General features: G+C 39.6%; 1 protein-coding gene across 1 annotated transcript; it reads left to right on the forward strand.

Moving 5' to 3' along the window:
- The first annotated feature begins 722 nt into the window (after positions 1–722).
- Positions 723–25,289, forward strand: neto2a (neuropilin (NRP) and tolloid (TLL)-like 2a). Its single transcript, XM_084721317.1, has 10 exons — positions 723–1,158; positions 6,307–6,363; positions 6,642–6,785; positions 10,445–10,693; positions 12,257–12,304; positions 12,843–12,970; positions 17,125–17,353; positions 21,981–22,094; positions 22,217–22,347; positions 23,354–25,289. The coding sequence occupies exons 1-10, from the start codon at positions 1,149–1,151 to the stop codon at positions 24,089–24,091; spliced, it is 1,848 nt and encodes a 615-aa protein (XP_084577443.1). The 5' UTR covers positions 723–1,148; the 3' UTR covers positions 24,092–25,289.
- Positions 25,290–25,813: the final 524 nt, after the last annotated feature.

Genomic DNA, 25,813 nt, shown 5'->3' on the forward strand with positions numbered 1-25,813 from the left:
ATTTTTAAATACAAGCAGATTAAGCCGATACCTGCAAAGATTAGTCGGTTTGTCAAATAAAAAGAAATTAAGTGCTGATTATTTTGATAACAAATGAATTAATAATTAATTGTTTCAATCCTTTTACAAGAAAATAGTGAATTATTGCTGGTTACACCTTCTTAAATGTGAGGATTTTCTGCTTTTCTTTGTCATTTCTGACTGTAAATGAGGAGTCTTTGAGTTTTAGACTGTTGGTTGGACAAAAGAAGCAATGTGAAGACATCAGTTTGACCTATGGGAAACTGTGATTTTTTATTTTTTTTTTACCTTTTATAGACTAGATTAATTGTGGAAATAATCACCAGATTCATCAGTAATGAAAAGAACTGTTGGTGCAGCCATATTACTTGCAATCTGTCTTTGATTCCCAGTCAATATTAACAATGATTACCACAGCTAATCATTTTAAACATTTTTTTTTTTTTACCAGTGCACTCAATACTGCACCTGCATTATTTCTTTTCATTTATTTTTTATTTTTTTTGATTGCAACAAGTTCTTCAATGATATTTTATTTTGAAAGACAAGACCGGAAAAGTGATTCCTTCGTTGTCTCCCTTGACAATGTCCATGACAAGCCACTCATTGATGTAAGCAGCGCCCACGGCTTAAATGAGCCTCGTTCAGGAGCAGTTCTTAGTTCCGACACGGACGGAGAGCAGACACAGACGGACTCTCCTCCTCCGCCTCCTCTTCCTCCTCCGTGCTCTTCTTCCATCTCTCTCTCTCTCTCTATCCATCATCCATACATATGCGTCTTTTGGATACCTACCTCTCCTAGAGCGCGTCACTCAGCCCCTGTGGATCAGTCGCCCCTGCACATGTCACCTCCTCTGTATCCCCACTGGAAGCTGTGTTTACGGTCATGATGCCTGGCTGAACGGCTCGCAGCAGTCTTCATCATCTTCCAGCCAAAACGCAGCCTGGAGAAGAAGAAGAGCTCGGCGCTGCTTGCTTTCTTGGAGCGTGGCTCTGCGTAATGGATTTACTGTTGCCAGAGAAAAGTTGGATTTTGTGAAGAGCCTCGGTGGAGACCTAAAATGGGCAGAATAGGAGGTCGTTTTTAAGAAAGGTGCTTTTGGCTTGGAATCACACCGTGAGAGGAAATGCACAGAGGTGAGTTGAGCTGCCCGAGTATCCCTGCTGCGCGTCAAGGTCCAGAGCACCGGGCAAAAAGAATCGACAGTTTATTTTCAGCTTGGATGTTATGTATTTACCTTTTTTTACCCTTTCTCTTTCTAGTAGCACGGTGGATGTTTAATTTTGCAGGTTATGTGGGTTTTAATACATCCAAATCAATTAGGGTGGCAGAAAATTATACAATACTCATCATGGATCAGATCAGAACACATTTCCTTATTATTTTACGCATTTCTCTTAAATCGAGACAGCTAAGGCAGTTTACAGGTGAATAAACGCATTTTTGTCTCGTTTATTTGTCTTCAGTATCAACTTGCCCTGTTGTGACATGTGTATGACAAATCTTCCCTTTTTATTGCCCACATCATCACTGATCGATATCGCCAATAACCAGTGATTTATAATCCACCAATCCAAGTTCCAGCATCTGTTGGTCTGCTGCCCATTTTCTAAGATTCAGCAAAAGCCAGGCACGTTGCTCTGAGTTTGGTCAGGTCTAACCAGAGCCCCAATTTTTCCTAAAACCCTTCATTAATCTTCATTTGATTTTGACCATTTCATAAAATAAAAATGATTTTTTTTTTTTTTTTACTGTAATGTTCCTTTACGCTGATGGACCGTTTGAGCGTAACGTAAAAAAGCAGCCAGGTTGGGCACTGCCAGGTGTGTCTCCAGCATACGTGAGTGCAATCTGATTGCGATTCATTATTATAATGGACAGCAAAGGTCAAATACTATTTGAAATCCATACAGGGGCGTAAGAAGCCATCAGGGAGCATTAAGTGTTTCCAATAAGCAGTGTGGCAGTTTACATTTATCTCACTCGCATAACAACATGTTGTCTCAAATACTATATTGTTCCCAGGAGCGTGGCCACAAAAAGAAGTGCGTGTGTGGGTTTTGTTTTTGTTTTTTCTATAATATGTTTTAAAAAAAATAAAAAAATAAAAAAGACAATTTGCGCGGACGCTCTTACATCCCAAGTTCACTGACACTGACGTCCGTTGTTCTGCACACACGATAGCCTGTGTGCGCGTGCTGTGACTCCCGCTCCAGCCACTGTCTCGCGCCATCAACACCTGAGGCGCGCGCCGCAGCACGCGGCTGCAACGCCTCTCGTGATGCGTTCAGTGAAGCGTTCAGGGTGCTGCGCTGTGGGGGCAGCTGACTGCAGTAACTGTGCTTTTAAACAGGTAAATATTTGTACATTGTGTGTTTGTTGGGCATTAAATAATATTTAGCCTAACTAATATATTGCCTTTCCTGATAAGCTCTTACCGAGCCACAGGTGTGGGCTAACTTACCTTTGGGCTCCATCATTCCACACACAGTGGTGTTATATTTTAATTTTAATTGTGATGACACCATACGAAAAAATATTCTGTCTTGATATGAACTTAATTAATGAAGCTTTATTTGTGGGTTTACTGTGGTACACCTGTTCTTGCCTTCTAAGTTTACTAGTCTACATTTCCAGGTTCTGTTGCCTGGTTGTCTGTTTGTAGCTTGCAGACAACAAGTCCACCCTTTCATCAGCTCTAATCAGGTCTGGGTACCCAACTTAGGTACTTTTATGGCACCAACTAGTTGGCTCAATACTACCAAGTATCAAAAAATGCCCTCTCATGTGATACCAAATTTTGATACCTAAGGAGTTTTTATGGTAATTTATATTTTTATGTAACCCAATACTGAACATTTTAGTCCAGTTATCCAGATTGAGGAAAGTATTCAGAGTAGAGCGGCTCCCAGGTCTTTGAACAGATTCTTCCTTAAGAGTAAGTATTTGTACTATAATTTGTAATGTAATTTTCTGTTATCATTCAGGAACCACTGTTAAAGCCAAGGTATCGTATCAGTATTTTTTTAAACAATACTCAGCCCTAGCTCTAATAGCATTTCCGATCCTCCTTCAGTCCTGTGTTACAGAGGGCTGTGGTGGCCTCTGTCTTTTGCTAACGCCTAGTCAGTTTTTCAGAGAGAGAGAGAGAAAAAAAAGAAAAAACATATTACAGCCCTAACTTAGCTTATAAACTGAAGTGAGAAGTGATGTTAAAATGAAATGACATGACCTAGAATCACAGGGTTGAACCCACAGTAATTTTACTTCTGCCACTGGGATTTGAGGATGCCTTCAAATGAAATATTTCTTTGAGGAACTTGACTTCCCATGAATGATCCTACTACAGTACAGACAAAACATAGTGATTAAGGGTTTGTTTGTATTTGCAGATTTTTTCATCACATTTTTATGCACATTCCCAAGTTGTTCTGTTGGTGTTAAAAGTGACACTGGCTGCAAATCTGTTTAGCTTGTGATTTATTTACAATGTTACAAAAGATGTTACAAATGCCTACATGAATTATGCAGTGTTTGCCTAATAAGTTAATTTAAATATTTATATGTTTGATACACATTTCTGCCACTGCGACTCAAGGTTCTCAAGGCTTCCCAAGGCTACTTGGTTTATTACTCTTATAGGTACCCAAAGCACAGAGTCTGTTTCATTAATATTTTGATCCCATAGCCTTTTAACGACAAGATTTCCAGCTTCGATAGGGCAGCATTAGTATAAGATTTAATGACTGGCTTATCATGTTAAAAAGCTCCAGTGAGAGCCTACAGCATCTTTCTGTTATTTGGCTCTTGAGTTTGGGTGGTCTGTTCTTTATATGTTCCTGTGATAGTTCACACTCCCACCTACGATACTTCACTGCAAGATAATGGAGACAGAAGTAATGAGGAACTTAGCCAGAGCCTGGGGCCTGTGTGTATGTGTTCATTTCAAAATGAGTCCATTGAAACATGCATGCTCATTGGTGCAGTTGTGTTCACTGCTTTTGTTCACTGTGCATTCTTCTTCATTGGACCCCCACCCCGTCTTTCTCTCTCTGTCTTCCATCCCTCCTTCGTGGGTGCCATTATGCAACGTGCCAGGCTCATGCTCAGTCTCTAATTCGATGCGAACGGGCCAACCTATTATGAACTCAGTGGGGATCAGGTCTACAGCGGCTTATCAGAGCAAGACAGTGTCAAAAGCTGTAACATGCTCGCCCTCAGTGCAGATATCATTGTAATAAAACATATTTCACCTATTGTCTGTAGCCGTGCTCTGCCCAGATGCCTGTCTTCTCATCAGTGCTGTAAGCTGTGGAGCCTGTAATCCTGTTTTTTTCTGCTAATGCTTTATGTTTCTGGTGCCTAGAGGCTACAGATTAGTAGGTTAGAGTCTCTTGGTTTGGATGAGAGTTGATGGTTTGAAACTATCTTTAATGAACTGCTACTTGCTGCTCCTGCTATTATTGCTTTTAGCCAATTCCCACTGTACAGCTGCTGTTCTACTACTTCTGTTGCAATGACTACCTCCATTAATCCAGCCATATCTACTACTAGTAGTAGTAGTACTCATCCTGGTGCCACCACAGGTAGTAATTGTATCAGCTGTCATTAATGTACAACTCTTACAAGCATCTCTGTGGGTATGATTTCCACAGCAACCAGCACTGTTTTACAGAAACTATTATATGAGACAATATTATTTACCCTAATAATAATAATAATTTACCCTAGAAATATTATATCATTGCTGCTACTAAAGTTTACATAACAACTTTAACCTTATGCCTTAACCATACGTAGTATATATCAGCATGCCTCTACAACCAAAAGTACTACTAGCACAACACTACTACTCTGAATAGTATTGCTACAATTAATATCCCCCTACATTAACATTTTGTTATTCTGCAAAAATCTGTAGAATTAGTCCTCACTTTAATGAAGTTTTATATCTGTTCAGTATAGAGCTGAAACAATTCATCAATAGAATGAAAATTAACTACTGTTTTGATCGCTGATTAATCATCTCAAGTCACAGTTGCAAAAATGCCATACATTATGTGATAGTAAACTTGATATCTTTGGAGAGAAAGTTTTGAAGATGTTGTATGCAATAGGAATATTTTTTTCACTATTTTCTGGCATTTCATTGACCAAAAATTAATTAAGAAGATAATAGGCAGATTAATCAATGGAGGTATAGGAAAATATTACAGATACACTTGAATATCATGATAATGTTTTATTGTTCTGTGTCAGTTCTCAAAAACATTGTATCGTCACATTGTGATAACTGCAAAGATTCGTAGCAGTGGTTCCTTTTGTGTTGTTTAAACCCCTGACCACTAGAGAGCAGTGTTACTATCTATCTTTGCTGTTGTGATTGCATAAAAACATAAACTTTTTTATCCAGATGGTCATGTATTCTGCATACTAAGACCTAAAATTAGATTTGCTTATAGCGTGGCAGTATACCACAATTTACTGACTCATAACCCCTGTCTTCTGAAACATATCATATTGCCAGATCCCTGCTCATACACAGCCTTACCCAGTCATGAAAGTAATGATTAGTTTTTAGTCGTGTGATGAGTACTGGAAGAAGCTGTCTGAGGGCTCACATTTGCTTCATTATCAACTCAAGCAGAAGAACGTTTAATATCACTGGTTACATTAATTACAATTTGATATACGTGGGTATATGGTGACCTATCTGTCCCCGTTGAGCTTCAAGTTAGAAGTGCTAACTGCATCAACAACAACTATATCTTCAATTCTCTGTATCTCTTCAAGTCTTGTAGCGCTACCATTTATGAGATGATTCATCACTAAATGCCTCTGCAGTATTTCTCAGTGTTGCCCTTGCATGAATGCTTTGTATTAGCTATGATATGTTTATTGAATTTCCCCCAAAGGGGGGAAATTAAGTCATTTCTCTTCTTCTTCATTATATCCTGAACATACACGAGTATTAAGACATGCCTATACTGATTAATACCTGAGCTGAGACCTAACTGATTATCTTTTCTCTCACAGCTCTTCTTCTCGTTACTCTGGATTACATTTTTTAAATTTACCAATTCAATCAGGGATTTATTTAAAAATTGAATTGATCTGTATTTTACTCTCTATTCATCAAGGTCAGCTGAAATCAATACTGCAGCTGATTCGATACACTCATTCTGTGGCTGTTTAGTGATTTTCATTTTTGTGTTGCTGAACACAAAGAAGAAAATGCAGTATTATGTCACCTGTGACTAATGTGTCATATCTCTGTTTTGCAGCGTGGATACTCTTCTTTCTAATAGAAGAGGGTTTCGCTCTGGCACAGAGAACTAAAGGTAAGCTGGAGCTCAAATCTTCTTCTGTTCCATTAATGTTGATTTACCCATGTCGAAGCAGTCTGAAAGAAGGCAGAATTATCTCTAGTTGTATCATCAGACAAAAGGGTTCTTTTTTAAATTTCTGTCCTGTTTTCCTCCCTCTTTCTTCCATGCCCGCATGTTCCTTTTCTTGCGCCAACCCTCCTTCCACTCTCCCTGACTTCCAATCTTTCCCTCATTGATCCCCTGACTCAATAACCCATCTGTTCATCTGTTCTCTGCCTTTCTGCTTTAAGATTCCCCAAGCGAACATGGCGGCCAGAGCCCCAACCAGAACGACTGTGGCACATGGGTCCGCAACATCAACGGCGGGGTGTTCACATCGCCGAACTACCCCAACACTTACCCGCCCAACAAAGAGTGTGTTTACATCCTTGAAGGTAAAAGCCTGGTCCTTTCCTCTTCCATGTGTGCACTTCATCTTCTGCACGGCAGCTTTTGTCATCAGAACAGCTGACATAGTTTCCCGCCTTTCAGCATATTGCCTCCTTCAGTGAATGTCATTAGTCTGACTGACATTGTTTTATATAACCTCGGCCCTATCTGATTTTCTGTTCCTTTGCTGGCGGGCAATCAGCCTGACATTTTCCGAATGAGCCATCCTGAGTTTGTTTCACCCCACAGATATAACCCTTTGAAAATGATGGAGAGTGGCGCATTGTGGGTAGCCCCTGACTTCTGGCCTAATCAGAGTAGTGCTGTGTTCATCTCTATTGGCAGGACGTGCCAGAAGACTCTGCTATTGAATGAAACATAAAGGAGATGAACATCTGCTACACAACTGAGCTTTGGTTGCATATCACTGAATTGGAAGCGTCCTTGTCAACGCTAGTGTTTACCAGAAAGATCCCATCCATCAGTAATTTGGTGGCCTTCCATACAGGAGACATAATGTAAAACATCAGCAGCAGCTATGGGAGATGAGGTCTGAAATATTGGTTGATGAACTGTTTGTCCGTGAACTAGTGCTGCCTTTAATGCAGATGAGATGGGTACTTTTCTTGCTGTGGTGGGGAACTCATTTCACACATGGCTCAAGGGCTCCCCCTGTGGACACATCAAGCCAAGAACTATTGTTGATGAATAAGCCGTGACTCCATCACAGGCAGCCTACTGGTGTGTGCAGAAGTACATCGCAGTGGGTCTGAGAAGCGACAGATGGAACCTATCATTTGCCATTATTTGGTCTTCAATGGCCTTAGTCATATCCATGATGGAGCTCCAGTATTGAGCCTTTTGTTCTGCCTCTCAGAGAGACAGAGATGCTCACGTTTGGCATAAGTGGTAATCAGATAGCTTTGTAATTATAATTTGTGGTTAGTGAGGCTCATTGATTATGTCATGTTCCCCAGTTCATCAGCTCAGTTGATCGAGTGATTATACTTTCTGCTCTTTCTGTATCAAGCTGTCATTTGTGTGTGTCTGTGTGTGTGAGTGTGAGAGAGGGCGATAGAAAGTTGTACAGAGAATGAGACTCAACACACCAGGGAATGCACAGATAGCAGGAAGTGCAGGCATACAAGCCACTCATTCAAGCAGAAAGGGAGTCAACACTCAGGATCAAATTCAAAGACAGAAACAGAAACACAATTCACACAGAGAAAAGAGAATCTTCTGTGTTGTTTTATTTCACTGTACACCAACTGTACTATACACAAGTACCATCCTTGAGCTCACTCTTTTTTCTGTAGTGAAGCATGTTTGGCTTCTCAATGTTAGAGATGACTCAGACTCCCACCTCCCATCCTCATCATCTTTAGTTAACATGATTCATCTTCTAAGGCAAGCGTATATTGCCCTTGTTAAATACTTCCTCTTCGTGTGTGGGGTAATATTATTAAAACGCTCTATCCATTCAATATAGACATACTGTGGACTGCATGACACATGAACTTGTGAACTGCAGTTCACACTGTGATTGCAATGTTCTGGATTCACTGACTCACAGAGGGTTGTGCTGACATGTCAGACTGCATCTCTGTTTGTGTATGCTTGTGTACATGTGTATACATATATATCTGTGTGCACTGTGCATCCAGCTGTGTGATGCATGCTTTCATATATATATATATATACATATTCACCATTGTGTTTTGTTTTGTTTTTTAATAGAAATTCATAGTGAGTGTTTAGCTCGTTCTGTTCTCTCATGGTTTATGCATGCATAGCTCATAAATGCAGAAATTATATATTATATTATGATGCTGTTTACCACAACTGGGAAGCACCATCCCGAGCATAAAGAATCTGTGTGAGCTAATTAGGTTGAACATGTATTTTAGTCTGTGTAATTGTTTCTAGTCATGTTTTTTGAAAGCATGTAGGCATAATCTTACTTGAAAGTGAAGGTAGAGCAGGTATTTCATGGGGTTTATCAAGCGTAACCCATCAGTCATGGATGTTTATTATATTATATCCATATCATGATGAGACTAGATATTGTCTTAGATTATGGATATTGTTATATAGTGATATGGCACATGTTGCCTTTCAGCTTTTAAAGGCCGCATTACAGTAAAGTGATGCAATTTTTTTTTTACTTGCCACATGGTAGCTGTTCAATTATTTGCATTCATCCACTTACTCATTATATACAACAAAATCTTATATTTATATTATATTAACATTTTGTGAAAGCATCAATTGTCACCCTTACAATATTGTTCTGATATTTATATTGAAGTATTTGGCCAAAAATATTGTGATATTTCGTTATTCATTCATTCATTATTCATTATTTGATTATTCATATCACCCAGCCCAAATTTATATACTGTGGGATGGTTGATAGGGCTGCATAATTAATCGCAATAATATTGAAATCACAGTGTGGCCAAGTGTAATATCCAAATCCCAGAACCAGAACCAGATCACAGTTTTTTTTGAAAAAGGAAAAGTGTGTGAGAAAACAGCATTATAATGAGGTACTTGTCGTACTGCAAAGAAGCCCTGGCCTAAAATTGTTGTTCTCTAGATGAAAGAAATATGTTGAGCACAGACCTCAACAAATCTCACATCATCACTGTTTAATAGGTTTAAAATAATTTTCAGTAAAAATAAAAATTTAATGCAAAAATAACCATCATTCCCAGTTGTCGTTTTGCGTATTACAGTCTCAGTTTCTTTCAAAATACTTGCAGTATGACTTTTTTCGTGTAGCCCTAATAGTTTAAATTACAGCAGTGCATCATATTTTAGGGAAATGTTTATATATCGAGATGTACATTGTATATCATGCCATAACCCAAAAAATGTTGAGATATTATTTATAGACCATATTGCCCTGCCCTAGTGTTTAGTTGAATTTGAGCGTCAGTTTCAAAAGGTGCCACAATAAGTTTTTGTGTGGAAAAAATAACTTCCTCCTCTGTTGTCAATACACAGTAACAGCTTCAACAGCAAGAAAGGTCTTAAAATTCATCATCGGGGTGCCGTGGTAGTTCACCAGTTAGAGCACATACCACATATGAAGGCTGAGGCCTTGTCAAAAAAATGAATAAATAAATAAATCAATCATCAGTGATGTAGCATGTGAGAGGACAGAAAACTTCTATTCCTGTATATTAAAACGTTTCAACTTAATGCTGTTTCTCAGCAGTAACATTGCTTCCTTTCATGCACTAGGTGCCAAATATCACTTGATTGCTGTTCTAAAAATGTCCTGTCATGTCTAAAGCTGTAAGGAATATTTTAATAAATGACTGACTCACAAAATCCATCATCGTAACAGATAGATAAGGCCAGCAGTATTTCATATTCCAAGTCTGAAAAGCTTTAGTCACCTATAGTATCCTTGGCCAGTCTGTGCCAATTTCTAAAAAGTTTGCTCTCCTCACAGTGTGCTGAGGGGTTCGAAGTAACATCCCAAGTGCTCAACTTCAAAATCCAGATTAACTCATATTTGACTCCACTTTCGATGTATGCTTTAGAAGACCATCCAGATTTTTCCTTGTCCTGCAAAAGCAAGATTTAATTTTATTCCTTTCATGGACTTACCCCTTTTGTCTCTTCTCTCTCCCCACTCCCTTGTTCACCAAAGCTCTCCCTAGGCAAAGGATTCAGCTGGCTTTTGATAAGAATTACTACATCGAGCCATCATTCGAGTGCCGCTTCGATCACATCGAAATCCGTGATGGGCCGTTTGGGTTTTCACCACTCATTGATCGCTTTTGTGGGGGAAAGAACCCTGGCCTGGTTACATCGACGGGGCGTTTCATGTGGATCAAGTTCACCAGTGATGAGGAGCTGGAAGGCCTTGGCTTCCGCATCAAGTACACCTTCATTGCAGGTAGGAAAACTCTAAACTGTGTATTTGCAGTAGGGCTGGAAAAATGATTGAACTATTAAGGAAATCCCGGTATCTAAATTTCAGGAACTACATTTTTTAATCAAGGTGTCACAACATACCAGTGTGTATGAAGCATTGTTGTGCCACAGAGATGTATTGGCTTACAAATTATATTCTCTAGATGTAAGGAAACATGTTTTTTTGGTGCAGACCCCAGCAAAAATTATTTCAATTTACAGATTTTTTGTATATCTTTCAACCCTAATTTGCAATGAATATAATTTTACAATACACCCTCAAACTCTAAACTAAATACTGCATACTTCAGAGGCTTTTTGTAAGATGTGTTGAGAACTGAATGATGATGATTTCACATTACAATTACAGACGACAATATTCAAGGCCCTTCATCTTACATTTGATCTGTGATTAACCTCCATATTCAGTTTTAGAATTGACTGATCTACAAGAGTTCTTCAGTCTAACACCACTGAATCATAGAACATTGTATCACCTGTTTGATGATGACAATTTCTGTTCACTGTTCAGGACATGGTTGGGATCAAAAACAACAATGTTGGCCAGCCTTGAAATTATGGTAGATATGATATAATTCATTGAGTTTCCTCAGAAGCTGTCCTGCAATCTTTGAGCAGATTTTCATTTGGTGAAGCAGTTTTGACAACAAAATAGTGGACAGACACTTGCACCATGTGTTATACTACTGCAGAAACTCATGATCAAAGAGGTAAGAAACAAAAGAATTTGTTCTCCCGCCCCAGACGTCCTAAGGCAATGGAGAAAATAAATTCTTTGTTTTGTCTTTTTTGCAGACAAATGGTGTCTTTTCCATGACAACAGATGGTCAGTCATGACACCCAAGTATTTGTATGAATGTACCTCCTTGATTTTTTCATTATGGATAACAATAGGAACTTTATCAGAGTCAGATGGTGAGCCAAATAAAATCTCTTATGTTTTCTTTGTGTTGATCTCAAGAGCTTTATTATTACTCCACTCAAACACTTTATTCTCACCCTTTTTCTGCAGCCCAGTGTTGCAAAACAGAGATATCAGAGCTGTATCATCAGAATATTTAAAAATGTGCTCAATCTGATTAGTTTGCTTTGACAAAGTCCCCCGAAACATATAGGAAAGTCTAATATCAGTGTGTCAGCAAATATATTATTCTTCCATAAAACAGCATTTTTCTGAATTTCCCACCTTATTTATGTTGATTAACAGTAAACGATGGCTGAATATGGACTGGCTAGATACCCACAGCTCTCCCATAGGGTTTCATGGGGGGCAAACATTATCGCCTTCTATCCTTCACTTTTCTTGCACTTCAACAGACACACGTTCATCATCAGAGCCTCCTGGGTCTAAACCCAATATGCCTAGAAATCAGTGTTTCCCATCAGCTGACAGATATTAGCTTCAAACAGACCCCTTTCTGCTTTATCTGGCCTGCCTTAATGGGATCTTATCTTGTGTTCTCTGCTTACCTATTTCTGCTGTGTGGATTGAGAGTAATGTGCCTCCCAAATCTTATCATTTCAGACCCTGATTTTCATCTGCACGTGGGCGGACTGCTAAACCCTATCCCAGGTAAGCTCTTCAGTATTTCACCGGTTTGTGTTCGATCCTTTTTGAAGAGCTCCTCTATGCTCAGAAGCTTACCGGAGGCTATCTCTGCCTCTGACGTGAATGCTGAACGTGCAAATGTACCTTGACAAGCACACAATTGCACATAAATGAAAGGATGTTCATACACAAACATGCACAGATTTAAACACGAGGGAACACACACCTCTCCTGCTCTTTCCATCCCATCTTTCTGCCTTTGTTCCTCTGTCTTCTTATTGTCCTCTGTCTTAATCCACTGTGCTCACTTCAATTCCTTCCTTAAACCCTTTACTTTTTTAAATGAAGTCCTTCATCTCTCTCTCTGTCTTATAATGCTCCTATACCCTCTTTCTTCTTTATCTTCTGCTCTTTCCTCGGTTTCATCACTCCTTTCTTGCCCGCTTCTCTCATGTATCTCCATGTGACCCCTGTCTCACCCCTCCTGTCCCCTTCTGTTTCTTCCTTTTCCTTTTTATTTTTCTGCTCACCTGTGCTTCACATTTCCTCTGTCTCTCCACAGACTGTCAGTTTGAAATCGGTGGATGGGACGGGGTTATTCGGTCCAGTCAGGTGGAGGAGGAAGAGAGAGTGAAGCCTGGTGATGCTCTGGACTGTATCTGGACCATCAAGGCTCCTCCTCAGTCCAAGGTCAGTACAGGGGACAATATTAGTAATCAGGAATGACGGCATGTGTTGCGTCTGTCCTTTCCTTCAACCTGTGTTTGGTACTTTCAGAATTCATTCAGAATTTAAAATAGCTACAATTTAGAGTCTAGTCTATGCTTCTGTTTGGATGACTCATATTCAAAGCCATTTAAAACATCTGACAAATGTTTGGCTTAACTTAGCAATGTTTGTTTAAAGGTTAACTTTAAAGGGTAACAGTATTTCTCAACCTTACGGGCAAATGGCAACATCAGAGTACCCCCAATAAAAGTGCTTGTTTTGCCACTGACAGGCTCAGATTGTTATTCTAAGTGTCTGCCAGCATCATGGAAAAGATTTCCTCAGAGACCGATCTTTTTTAAAAGACGGAACAAAATTGTTCAAATTTTATATCCAAATTATCAACAACGTTGCTGTCTGCTATGTTCAACCATTTCACTACCCTTGAAGATTGGTGAAAAATGTCCATCAGTGTTTCCCAAAGCTGAATATGACATTCTCAAATGTTTTGTTTTACTCGTAACTCAAAGATATGCAGTTTACGGATAGAGATGAGTAAAAAAACAGATTCACATATAAGAAGATGAAATCAGAGAATCTGGACTTTTTCCAATCACTTAATAATCGAGTTTTCGTTGCAGCTCTATTGAAGACACTTAAATATTGTTTTGCACATGATACTGAATGTATTGTAAATGTTTGACTGTCTTGACACCCCAGCTCAGAATGCTAATTCCTGTCAAAGCACTAATGTTTTGTAATTATTGTGGCAAAAAACTGCATTTGAGTAGCTATTTTTTCAACATGACAAAAGATATAAACTCTCATCTTGCTTGTGACGCATGCACTCTGTCCCAGAATAGATATAAATAGTCATCCATAACAACAAGATCTGAGGAGAAATAAAGGTGCTATGAGTACAAACAGGGGAAGGAACATTTCTGAATTTCTAAATATTTGTGTGTGCCATCATTCTGTCTTTCTGTCAGTAGAATTACTCTGGTACTTCACCATGACACTGATTTCTATGTTAAAATCTGTGTAAAAATCCTATTTTATGTATAAAATCTGTTTTTTTTTCTTTTGTACTCCTAATGTAATAGCAAATGTGATGTCAGTGCACAAATTCCAGTATCAACTAGCAAAATAGACTTGTTCTTCTCTCAAAACAAGCTTTGGATTCAGGGATCTATCAGGTCAAAGTATCTCCTTATATCATCTGCTTCTCTTTGGGAAATAACATTCTGACCTGCTGTAGTAAACAGCAACAAGTAAACAAGCAATCAAGCAGATGTGTATCTATATAAGTCTATCAATGGTTCCCCTATAAAATATTTTGTGTGAATGCATATAATAGCACTCTGGGCTCCAGTCACTGAGAACGGGCCCTCCAGTAGTCATATGGCAGTATTGTGATTTAATACATAATGAGTATGACTAGTGCAAATACACAGAGAGGCAGCATGGGAAAAAATCAATGCAGACAAATTTATTTATAAAATACAGCCCTGGAGATTCATAAATACATTTTTAAGCCAAGAGTGAGAGCACAGTGATGTTCTCATAAGTTGTGATATTTATGAGTGGATATCTAAAATCCCATTGAAATTACAACCATAGCCTGGCTAGCCTTGATTCATTGCTGCTCTGCTTCTCCCTCATGACTAAATGAGTCATCAGCATGCTCCAATGCTACTCACTGGCTGCAATATACTGACACACATGCACACACAAATTCATGCACATCTAATTCGGTATGAAACAGCAGATGCACACATACCGTCACAAATTACATAATATAGTGTCACATTAGAGTATTGTAAGCAATTACACACCCACATTATACACTCATGTGTACATAAAGTAATATGTTATGCACACATATGTAAACATTCATGCATGACTCACACATGCACTGACTGACTTCTCAAACACACACAGAGACAGATTAGTCCCCACAGTCATTTCACTGGTCCTATATGTGCAGTGAGTGTGAGGCAGCAGTGAAGAGGATCTGAATTTAGCAGCTGCACTGAGTTGCCTAGTCAGATATTAGCTCACTGAAGCAGAAGAAACACAGCAGCACACTCAGTGGCAGTATAAGAGCAGCTACTTAACTGCTGCATGGTAACAGGTGCCTGTGTGCTAAATGTGCTGAAGTTTCATCCGAGTTGTTGTCCCACTGTGTCCAAGATTTTCTCACATCATGGCTGCTGATTTTACTTATTCACAGCGTTCAAAGACATGTAATTTGTAATTACTTTGCAGGTTTAAACTGAGCACTACTCTGTGTTTATGCAAATAAGAAACTGAAATGCAGGCAGGCAGCTGGTCACAGTCATTGACATACGGTATATACATAGATGTTGCGTTGGCCTTTGAATGGTACATCAGCATCACCACCATATTGGAAAGGGCAATGCTGACCTGTAAACAAATCCATGTAAGCAGGGAAGCTGTGGTTTTTCTGGATAAAAAACACAAAAACATTTATTTCTCAACCAATTTCAATGAGTTATTGTAATATCAGTGGGTTCATAATCTATGTGGAGTAAGAAAAAAGTTTTTTTTTTTCTTTTTCCATGGCAGGTCAAGGTAATGCAGCAGCACTCTGAAGCAGTATATGCCGCGTCCACACATAATATCTGTAGTCACAGTGGTAGAGGCAAGAAACTCACTGAGGACCTATAGCTTACAGGTGCAAACCACAGGCCCTGTGACAGGCCTTTGTCACAGTAGGCACTTTGACATGTTGCAGTAAGAAAAGCCCAGGTGTAAATCACTAATGATGGAAGAATTGCATTTAACTGCATTAGTTTCAGGGTCCTGATATTTTGTCTCACTGTCATGGCTTATGGGGACACTTTAATGGAACTCAGCTATTATCATTGTTATTATTAACACCTGTGCTTTTTCTACCATGACTAATGACAAGGTTTTATTCAGACTAAAAGTACCAATGATACTATTTACAGTTCTGTTCTGTCCAGGTCAAGCAGAGTCGGGGTGCTGCTGTAATTAGTATCACTGATAACACCTGTTTTTGCCATGCTGTTTTATATCAGTAAGGTTGCTTGAAAAAAGTCTGTTGGAATCACATTTCAAACTACCTCTAAATGTGGCTTGGCAATCTGGATACAAGCTGAATATGCCAAAAAAATGAACAAAAGTGAACAAAATGTCTGCTGTGAAAAGGTCTATGTAAACACAGGGCACAGGGATGGAATGGCTTATCGTTAATGTTAGTAGTCACACCTGTGCTTTTTCTTGCTATAACAAGTTCAAATGTTTGCTCTGAAATGAAAATATAATATAGGGCTTTATAAGTAGACGAGGACCACCCAAACACACCCCTAGTTTTGCACTCTAAAGCCAGACTCTTTCATATGGGGAGGGGGTGGAGGTTCAACTCACTAGCCTACAGTCTCTGAGTCAATGTCTGAATTCAGACACATCTTGGGCAAAAGAGGAGGGTGAAAGAGCTAGAGTAGACAGCACCATGACCAATTATTTCAAAGATGGACTTTTCTAAGTAGCCTGTCATTAGTGTAAGAATGATGCATGCATGCATCACAACTTAGATTACATTTATTTTTTATTAAATGATTCTATTCTCCATCAGTGCATCTTCTAGCCATCTTTTACACTGTTTAGCATTATTTAGTGCTCTGGTAAATTTCAAGGCAGGTTGCCAATATATGGCATGGTTCTTCTCTAATCTGCTGCATTCTTTTTATTATCTGTGATTGAATGTTTTTAGATGTATTTGCTTTACTTATGTAAATGTTTATTTTTCATGTATTTGCCCTCAAAAGTATAATAGAACTTTTTTTCATGACAGACATATTTATATGAAATAGTCTTTTAAAAACAGATGTTACCAATGATCCTAATTAAGGTCCCATTCAGTTTACTTTAGCAGAGATTTTCCAGTGAGTCAGCATGCACAATAGCAACACCCTGACTCTGTCTGACCTAAATGGAACCTTAATTAGTATCATTGGTAACATCTGTGTTTACACTATTATTTCATTTCAGAATGGCTGCTGTGAGAAAAGGTCTGTTTCAGATTATGGTTCGCTGTGAGGTGAGCTCATTTCCCTCCACATTGATTTGAATATCCTGTGTATCGGCAGATCTACCTGCGCTTCTTGGAGTACCAAATGGAGCACTCTAATGAGTGCAAGAAGAACTTTGTGGCTGTGTACGATGGCAGCAGCGCCATCGAAAACCTCAAGGCCAAGTTCTGTAGCACCGTGGCTAATGATGTGATGCTGGATAACGGCGTGGGGGTGGTGCGAATGTGGGCTGACGAGAAGAGCCGACTCAGCCGGTTCCGCATGCTCTTCACCTCATTTGTTGACCGTGAGTGCCAGTCATCTTGACAATATAACTCCGGACCCTGGTTTTACATCTTGTTTCGTCATTTCTGTGGAATTGTGTCATGCATACACCTTGTCGTCTGTTTCATTCAACCCATCCATTCACAGGTTTTGATGCTACGCTCTTGCTTAGAATCTCATAGTTTCCTCTTTTTGCCTGTCCATAGCTCTGGCTTTACTTAATACAGCAGGAGCTACATTTCCTTAGTGCCTCTTTGGTGTTTAATGGACTGATGTTTAACTATTTGTTTATTTGTTTTCTTGTTCCATGTTCAAAATTGAATATTATGAAGAATATGGCCCGGGTCAAAACTATTACACTTCTGCTTTATTGTTTATCCAAACATATCCAGTGACAGGGGTTAATTAGATTCCACATCCATGTCGCAGTTTAGCCGGAGTGTATATAAAGGTATTGAGATCACTGAAAGACAAAACTCCATTCCTGTGTATCTTCCCCCTTATGACTGTGTAGCTCTCTGTTATGGACTCTGATGAAAAGCACCATATGTCATTACTTTACTCTAACAGCCATGGCATTATCCACCCACGTGCAGAATCAGAAAAAAAACTGTTGATTTATGAGGCTGCATTCGGTGTGCATCAGCAGTCACTAACAGACACTGAAGTGTCATTTCAGCAAGGAAAGCTAATTACACTCTGCCATGTTTAGAGCTCAGATATGAGAAAACCAATTATTCACTCCAGCATTAGTAAATAACTGAAAGCATCAAATAATTTATTGATATGCATGTCACAGCATGATCCTGTGCTTATTATAGGTCACCCACAACAGGAAAATAGGAATTTATCTATTTTGGCAAAAAGAGAAGCTGAGTAGGGTTAATGGATCTACTGGAAGTAATTATACATTAAGCATCATCATTTCTGAAGGACAAGAAACTTTCAAACAGAGGCTGTTAAAGGTTGCACCTAAAGTAGCAGGAATTGCCATGCAGGAAAGGGTTTTTCTGTTAGCACACTGTAATATTTTCATTAAATGCCTGAATAGGCTGAGATATTAATTGCCACATTCTCCTGCACACTTCCCCAAACCCTGGTTGAATGCTGATGTTGTTTTCATCAGGAAACCCATAACCATTGCAGTCAGAACTTAATGGCCTTTTAAATTCAGCAAGGGTGTTTTTTTTACTCTCAGAGTCCTTAAGACCATTTGGATCCTCATTAATTCTGATCACACAGTTCATCTCAGAGAGGTCTGAAGTGTCTTGAATAACTCCCAAACTTTATTTGGTCAGAGTCAGTCACTGAAGTTTACTTGGAGGTCAGAGGGAAGCATTAATCTTTGTCACTCAGAGAACAAGATGAGTTTTGCCTTTTGCACTCCATCATTCTTAATGTGCTCTAATCTTCTGACAGAACCCCCTCTGACATGTAAACCAGACATATTAAGACATTACTAAATACGTGCGCGCACACACACACACACACACACACACACACACACACACACACATTCAGACATGAATTGTGTGTGTATTGAGGGAGGGTGGGGGTAAGTGGGTGAAGTGTTGTTGACACCCTGTGCAAGGCTACATTTTGAAGGCGGGAAAGGCATAATTGGTTTCGATGTGATCACAGTGTCAGGGGAGTGACCCCGTCTGCAGGCTCGCTGGAAGATAGATAGGGTGGACACTCCAATACACACACTATTTCATTCCCTTACACACTCATACACATGTCCCTTTGTCAAACTTATTCAACCCCAAGGCGGAGGAAGCATGCAGGAAAGGGAAGTGGAGGCTCAGAGCCCTCATCACAGTGGACCTCGGAGCAGGGGTGAAGCTGCTGGAGCGAACCACAGTCTGTTTCAGCTGTGATAAAGACTCCTGAGTGTGGCTGCGGCTGCTGTGTACAAAAAAAAACTAGAGGTGGAATATCTTTGTTGAAGAACCTGGGAAAGGACAGAGTGAACAAACCATAAGAGTCAGGTTGAATATCTTACCATGTGCATACAGGGAGCAAGATTTGTCTGTTTGAGTGCCATCTGAACCATGAGTTGGTTGTACTGTACATGTATTCTCTGGCAATGATGCTTTTTCTTTGGCATCGATAAAGAAAAAAGGACACAGCTTAGTGGGTTTTTACCCAGTTTGTCATGGCAGAGAGGATGCTGTGTGGCTCAGTATATTTGTAATCTATCTACTTTATATTTGATTTGGATTAGATTTGTTTTTTTAAGAATCTCTCTTCTTCCAAGAGTCCTTGACTTAAAAACATCACTTTAATAGATACAAACAACAGAATAACTATTTGTGCAAGCAGAAAACTTAAAATCCTACATTCAGCAAAAAATCTGCTCTTTACACATTGAAATATATCATCAACTACATATTTCTATTGTCTCAGATATTTTTAAATTTATTCATAGAAATTTCAGTGGCAGTGTCAGGTAATTTATTCCACCACTGACAAACCTGACAGGAGAATGCTCTTTCACCAAGCTTTAATTTTGGTTTTAGCAAGACATAATTTGTGCCAATCTTTCACCAAATGGTTAAAGGTTTTTTGGGAGTCCTTGTTAGAGTGGCACAGCGGTGCATTGGTTAGTAATGTTGCGTCACAGCAGGAAGGCTCTGGGTCCAAGCCCACTGGCCAGCTGGGGCCTTTGTGTGTGGAGTTTGCACATCTTGCCTGTGTCTGCATAGGTTTAGTCCAGGTGCTTCACTTACATACAGTTTAGATAAATAGTGACTTTAAATTTCTTGCAGACTGTGTGAAAATGAGCTAGAATGATTTTCTGTCTCCATGTAGCAGGGTTCTCTCACCTAAAGTCCTCACAAATTTGTTTTGACCATCAAAATAAATTTGTGATTTATTATTATGAGATATATAGATAAAATAGTCTTGACTTGACACAACAGAAGAAAAGTAACAAAATAATTTCTTTAATCTTATATCTCAAATTAATATTTTCTGTTGTTGTAAACACAGTCACAATCACAAAATGCAGTTAGCAGATACAAAAAGTGAAACTGTGAAAATGTGACGCCTATCTGTTTTAAGGATGGCTCAATACCATTTTTTCATGTCCGATACAATACTACAACTTTGAGTATCTACAGATATCAATAACAGTACTAATCCAATAGTGTCTTCCCCTCTCTTAAACAACTAAGCTATTAATATTACATTTGTATGGACGCACTCTGCTAAAAACAACATGCTCAAACTGTGAAACAGATATTCTACTCCCATGCAGGAAGCAACACTTAGCCCACAACATGACTCACTTATGCAAAACCACACCTATTTTTATTTAAGTGTTTTCACACAGAGAACTTTTAACAGCATTTTTTATTGGCCAGCAACATTCAAACATCTTAAATGAAATTTAAATAAATTACAAGTGGCTGTTTTACTGTTTCTTTTTTTGGGCTGAAAATACCCCTTAGTTGACATGATGCCAGTGCTGGTGACAGGTCTCATCGACATTCAAGTGACATAAGCTGCTCATCTGAGATATTTGTGACTCTCTCTTTTTAATGGCTGGGTAATATGGACAAAATTAAAAATTAAGATATTCTTGACCAAATACCTCAATAAGGTTGTTGCCACAGTACCAGTGATCCTAATTAAGGCTCCTTTCAGGTCAAACAGAGTCAGTGTACTGAATGTTGGCCCACTGGAAAAAGGCTCTGCTCCACTAAATGGAATAGGACCTCAAATACTCTCATTGGTAACACCTGTGTTTACCCTACTATTTCATATACCATGGTTACAAAGTGTTTGACTTTAGATAGAGTTTGTTATTGAGTGTCATCCGTGATTCATTTGCTTTGTGTTCAAGCCAAATTAAGATCCTTTTCAATCTAATAAACACGGCCGACAGCTCAGTTCTAATTCAGGTTCAGATTTCTTTGTTTGATTTTTGTTTGTGCTCCAGTATGTCAAAGCAGAAAACATAACTCTTTACCAAGACATGATGTTAATGATCAGTGTTAAATGTTGTTCTTAACAATTCATCAGGCCTGATGAAAACAAATTTATACCATATACACATAAATGTTATGCCAGTGCTTTTCAACCAACTTCTACCTCACCTTCCTCCCATGCAGCACAAAAGAGCCAGCTTTCCCTTACCTTTTTGCTGCAGTTTCAAATCGTCTATATTGAAACCCAGACATCTGCATCTTCCCTCAGCCTTGCAGCTCTTACTTTTGCCTGACAGTGCATCGATCTCCCAAGCCCAGCAGCCAGCATCAATTACAAGTCATCTCTGTCTCTGTCATCACAGTCTTGATACGTTAACGGTCACTTAAATGTCAGGTGTCTCACAGCACCTGTCTGGCCATTTGCACTCTATAATGACCACCACCTGACTCCCTGCCCTTCTTTTCATCTTTCTTATATTCCTACTCTCTGCCTACTCTTGTTTCCAACCATCCACTCGCTTCTCTGTCTGCATGTCTCAACATATTTCTACAGCCAAATTATTGATCTTTTGTTGTTATTGTTTTATTGTTATTACCATCAAAATAGCTTCCAGTCCTTTTCACAGTGTAGTCGTCTTTTGCTCCGTGCTGTGAGACAGCTGTTTTCCTGTTGCTTTGTCTAAATTCCATTATCTCTGTTTCTTCTGCCTGCAGCCCCCTGTTCAGCCAATACATTCTTCTGCCACAGCAACATGTGTATTAACAACTCCCTGGTGTGCAATGGGGTTCAGAACTGTGTATACCCGTGGGATGAAAACCACTGCAAAGGTGATCTTCTTTTTGCCAATTATTCCCAGATGATATCATTGTGGTTAATTAGGGCTTATTTGGAGTTTAGTGTTCTGTTTTAAATTTTGCACATATTGTCTATTCTTTTCTCACCCATCCAGAGAAGCGATCTAAGGGCCTTTTTCATCAGATCACTAAGACCCATGGCACTGTAATTGGTGTCTCATCAGGCATAGTTCTCGTTCTTCTTATCATCTCGATCCTGGTCCAGATGAAGCAGCCAAGGAAAAAGGTAACTTATCCTTTGTGGTTGACCTTTTGTTCGACAGGAAAGCAGACTGAGCCAGAGAAGAAGTGACATGTAATTGAAAGTGATGGTGGGATTCCAGACAAGAAGAGGGCACACGTGGCTCTGGAGACGGTGAAGAAAGACAAAAATCCACCCATGGATTTTCCACCATTACATTACACATCAGAAATAATATGATGTATCAGAGATGTTTGTGATTTCCCACAATAGCCAAAGGGTACTCCTTGCTCAAAGAGCATTTCAATATGGCTGGTCTGTTGAGGCATCTGTATTTGAATAATTTTGTAATGGATTTCTTGGTTTTGGATAGATAGATTGTTTTTAGGTGGCTATAAAAAACACAGTAGCAAACAAGTATTTTGAATTGTTGGTATCTGTAGCCCTATTGTATATATAGCCCTATATAAAAAGTCACACCAAATTCACAAAGGCAGGGTATGTGCTAAATACAAGCTGCACGACTTTCCTCTCATCCTCTTTTTGAACTTTAGAGCTTAAAACCCCTGACAACTTGATTTCAAATCTAGTATAAAGTTTTTAATAATTGTTGATAAGATTTGATTCAGAGTAGTAATATGAACAACAACTATTGCCTGCAAAATAAAGACTGACACTGCAGCCCAAATATCCCAGATACAAACACTGCCATGTTGTGCTGATGACATCATTTAGAGCCAGTGTCTGCGCACTAATGATCAGAGTCGGGGCTTCAGTATTGAGGTCCCACCCATACACCTGGCTAACACAATCACAAGCAGGCCTATGCTTTCAATCTTGACATGAAACAGCATCAAATCACTAGTTAAAACCAAATGAATCAGAAAAATTAACACACAAACAAACATCAGCATAATAATCTAAACTGACATCAGTCTCTGGGAAAATGTATTTGACATATACTTCATACCAACTATCTTCACATCCTAATTCAAATGTTGCTAAATTCTGATTGGTGAACAGAAAAATGTATTCCCTTTTCCTTTCCTAGGTTGTAGCTCGCCGACCTGGTGTTTTCAACAAGGCGGGCTTCCAGGAGGTGTTCGACCCGCCCCACTATGAGCTCTTCTCCCTGCGTGACAAGGAGATATCATCAGATTTAGCTGAGCTGTCTGAGGAGCTGGACAGCTTCCACAAGCTGAGACGCTCCTCCACCATGTCCCGCTGTGTCCACGAGCACCACTGTGGCTCACAGGCCTCTGTGGCCACCGGGGGTGGAAGTATGAAGCACAGCCGCACCACCCTGAGCTCCATGGAGCTGTCCTACCACAACGACTTCTCCAAGCCACCGCCCATGAAGACTTTTAACTCCACTGCCAGCTACAAGAAGAGTTGCTACGGCTACAAGCAGCACTCACAGACTCACGACTGCGACCAGCAGGTCATTGAGGACCGTGTCACAGAGGAGATCCCATGTGAAATATACGGGCGTGGTGGTGGAGGAGCGGGAGGAGCCACAGGTGGAGTAGCAATGGGAGGTGGAGGAGGAGCATCAGGGATTGCAGGAGGAGGTATTACAGGAGCAGTGGGGATAACAGGAGGAATGGCAATGGGAGGCGGTATGGGTATGTCCGGAGGAGTGGGCATGGCGGGGCCTAGTGGCATCGCTGGAGGTATCGGCGGTGGAATGGCAGGAGCCTGCGGAACCCTCACTATCCGTGGCAACAGCGCTCGTAACAGCACCAACATTGTTGACCCACAACAGCGGTCCATGTCCATGGACTTTTAGATGGGGAAGGGAGGAGGAAAAGGAGAAAAAGGAATGCAGAAAGAGCTTGCATTTCACTCATCGAAGGAGGAAGAGGAGACAGGAGAATCACAATAGTCATAAAGTGATCACTCCTCTTTCCTCCTCTGCCTTTGCCGTTAAAGCAGTGTTAAGAATATCGCCCGTTACACTTAAGGATCTCTCGAAGTCTCATCTGCAGGTTTGGGAAACTGGCAGACAACAATCAAAGAACAAAAAACTGGAAAAAAACAAACTATTGGTTCTATTCTTCAGGATACTGAAGGATTTAGAGTGAGGAGAGGGTGAGGACATCTTGTCTCTCCTCCGGTCTTAAACTCATTTAATCTCTCCTTTTCGTAAGACACGTGTAAGAAGAGGGTTCTCGCATGCAGACCCAGACTTCTCTCTGTTTGGTCACCTTGAAAATCAGGTAGCCACTCAGATACAGGGAGAGACAAAGACAAAGAGACATCCTAGACTGCGTTTTTACATTTATTCACCTGCCATGCACAGATATATGGTATATGATATATAGTGCGTCTTCTAATAATTTGAATCTTTATTTTTGTCAGTGTACTGTACTGTTAAAACCAGTATATATCCAGCCTCATGATGATGCTTGGCTTTTAACTCTTTAATCTTTTTCAGATATTGCTCAGATGATTTTATGAAGATGACTTTTCCATGACTTGAGGTGTTGATGATGATAAAGAAGATGAGGATGAAGTTGCTGTTTTTGATGATGAGCTGATAACGGTGTGATGTTACTATAATAATTATGTAGTTTTCATGGTTACCTCACACATACACAGAGGGTACGCTCCATCCAGTCTCTCCTCAGGAAGAGCACATGAAGAGACTGAATTATTTTGGTAAGAAATTGAGAAAAAAGTCTATTTCTGCTCTGTGAGCTTTATAGCATTATGGGCATTCAGGCTATGAATGATCATTTATGGAATATGAAATGTTTGATTGTGTGGCCTGGACTGAATCAAAGTATCAACCATCCCACTCCCAAACCCCACCCTTAACCAGGAGAAAATGTAATTTCTCAATTTCCCCATGAACTGAGTGTGTAAAACAAGCACAACCTGTTTCCCTAAAGAGACAGACATGTAGCCTATATGGGACTCATTTATGATTTTAACCACTGGTTGTATAATTTCATTCTGTTGAATTAAACGAGAGCTTACTCACCCCCCTGTGTGAGCTTCTTTTTCACTGTAACCAAGAAAGATGATAACGGCACCACCCACAGGCTGGAAATGTCACAACAAGGTAAGACACACTGACGTGCAGAAAATAAAGATTTGACTTTGCTGAGGGAGATATTTACACACCAAAATGCTGTAAGCATGCTTCTTTTGATGAATGAACCTTAAGATGTAGTTTCCAGTAGAATATACACAATGTAAAGCTGATTAATTCCACTTGTTGCAATATTATCAGTTCTGCTCCAAGGATTACTGAACAAAATGCATGAGGATAATGCAGATCCTCTAAATGAATCTTAGCAGCATTTTTTTTTCCATTTGTCACTCAGTCACTGACGCACACAATCCCACTTACCCTTGCCTTAGCTGTCATGATGCATTTGTCCTGTCTATTGCTCAAGGCACATTCTTAAAATATATTATCTTCAAATACTCATGGCCACATGCATTAAACACTGGTGATTGTGCTCCACTGTGACACATGCATGTAGTCCCAGGAACCTTAAGG

Source organism: Lutjanus erythropterus, chromosome 1 (genome assembly GCF_056507025.1).
Source record: "Lutjanus erythropterus isolate fLutEry1 chromosome 1, fLutEry1.hap2, whole genome shotgun sequence".
NCBI classification, from domain to species: domain Eukaryota; kingdom Metazoa; phylum Chordata; class Actinopteri; order Lutjaniformes; family Lutjanidae; genus Lutjanus; species Lutjanus erythropterus.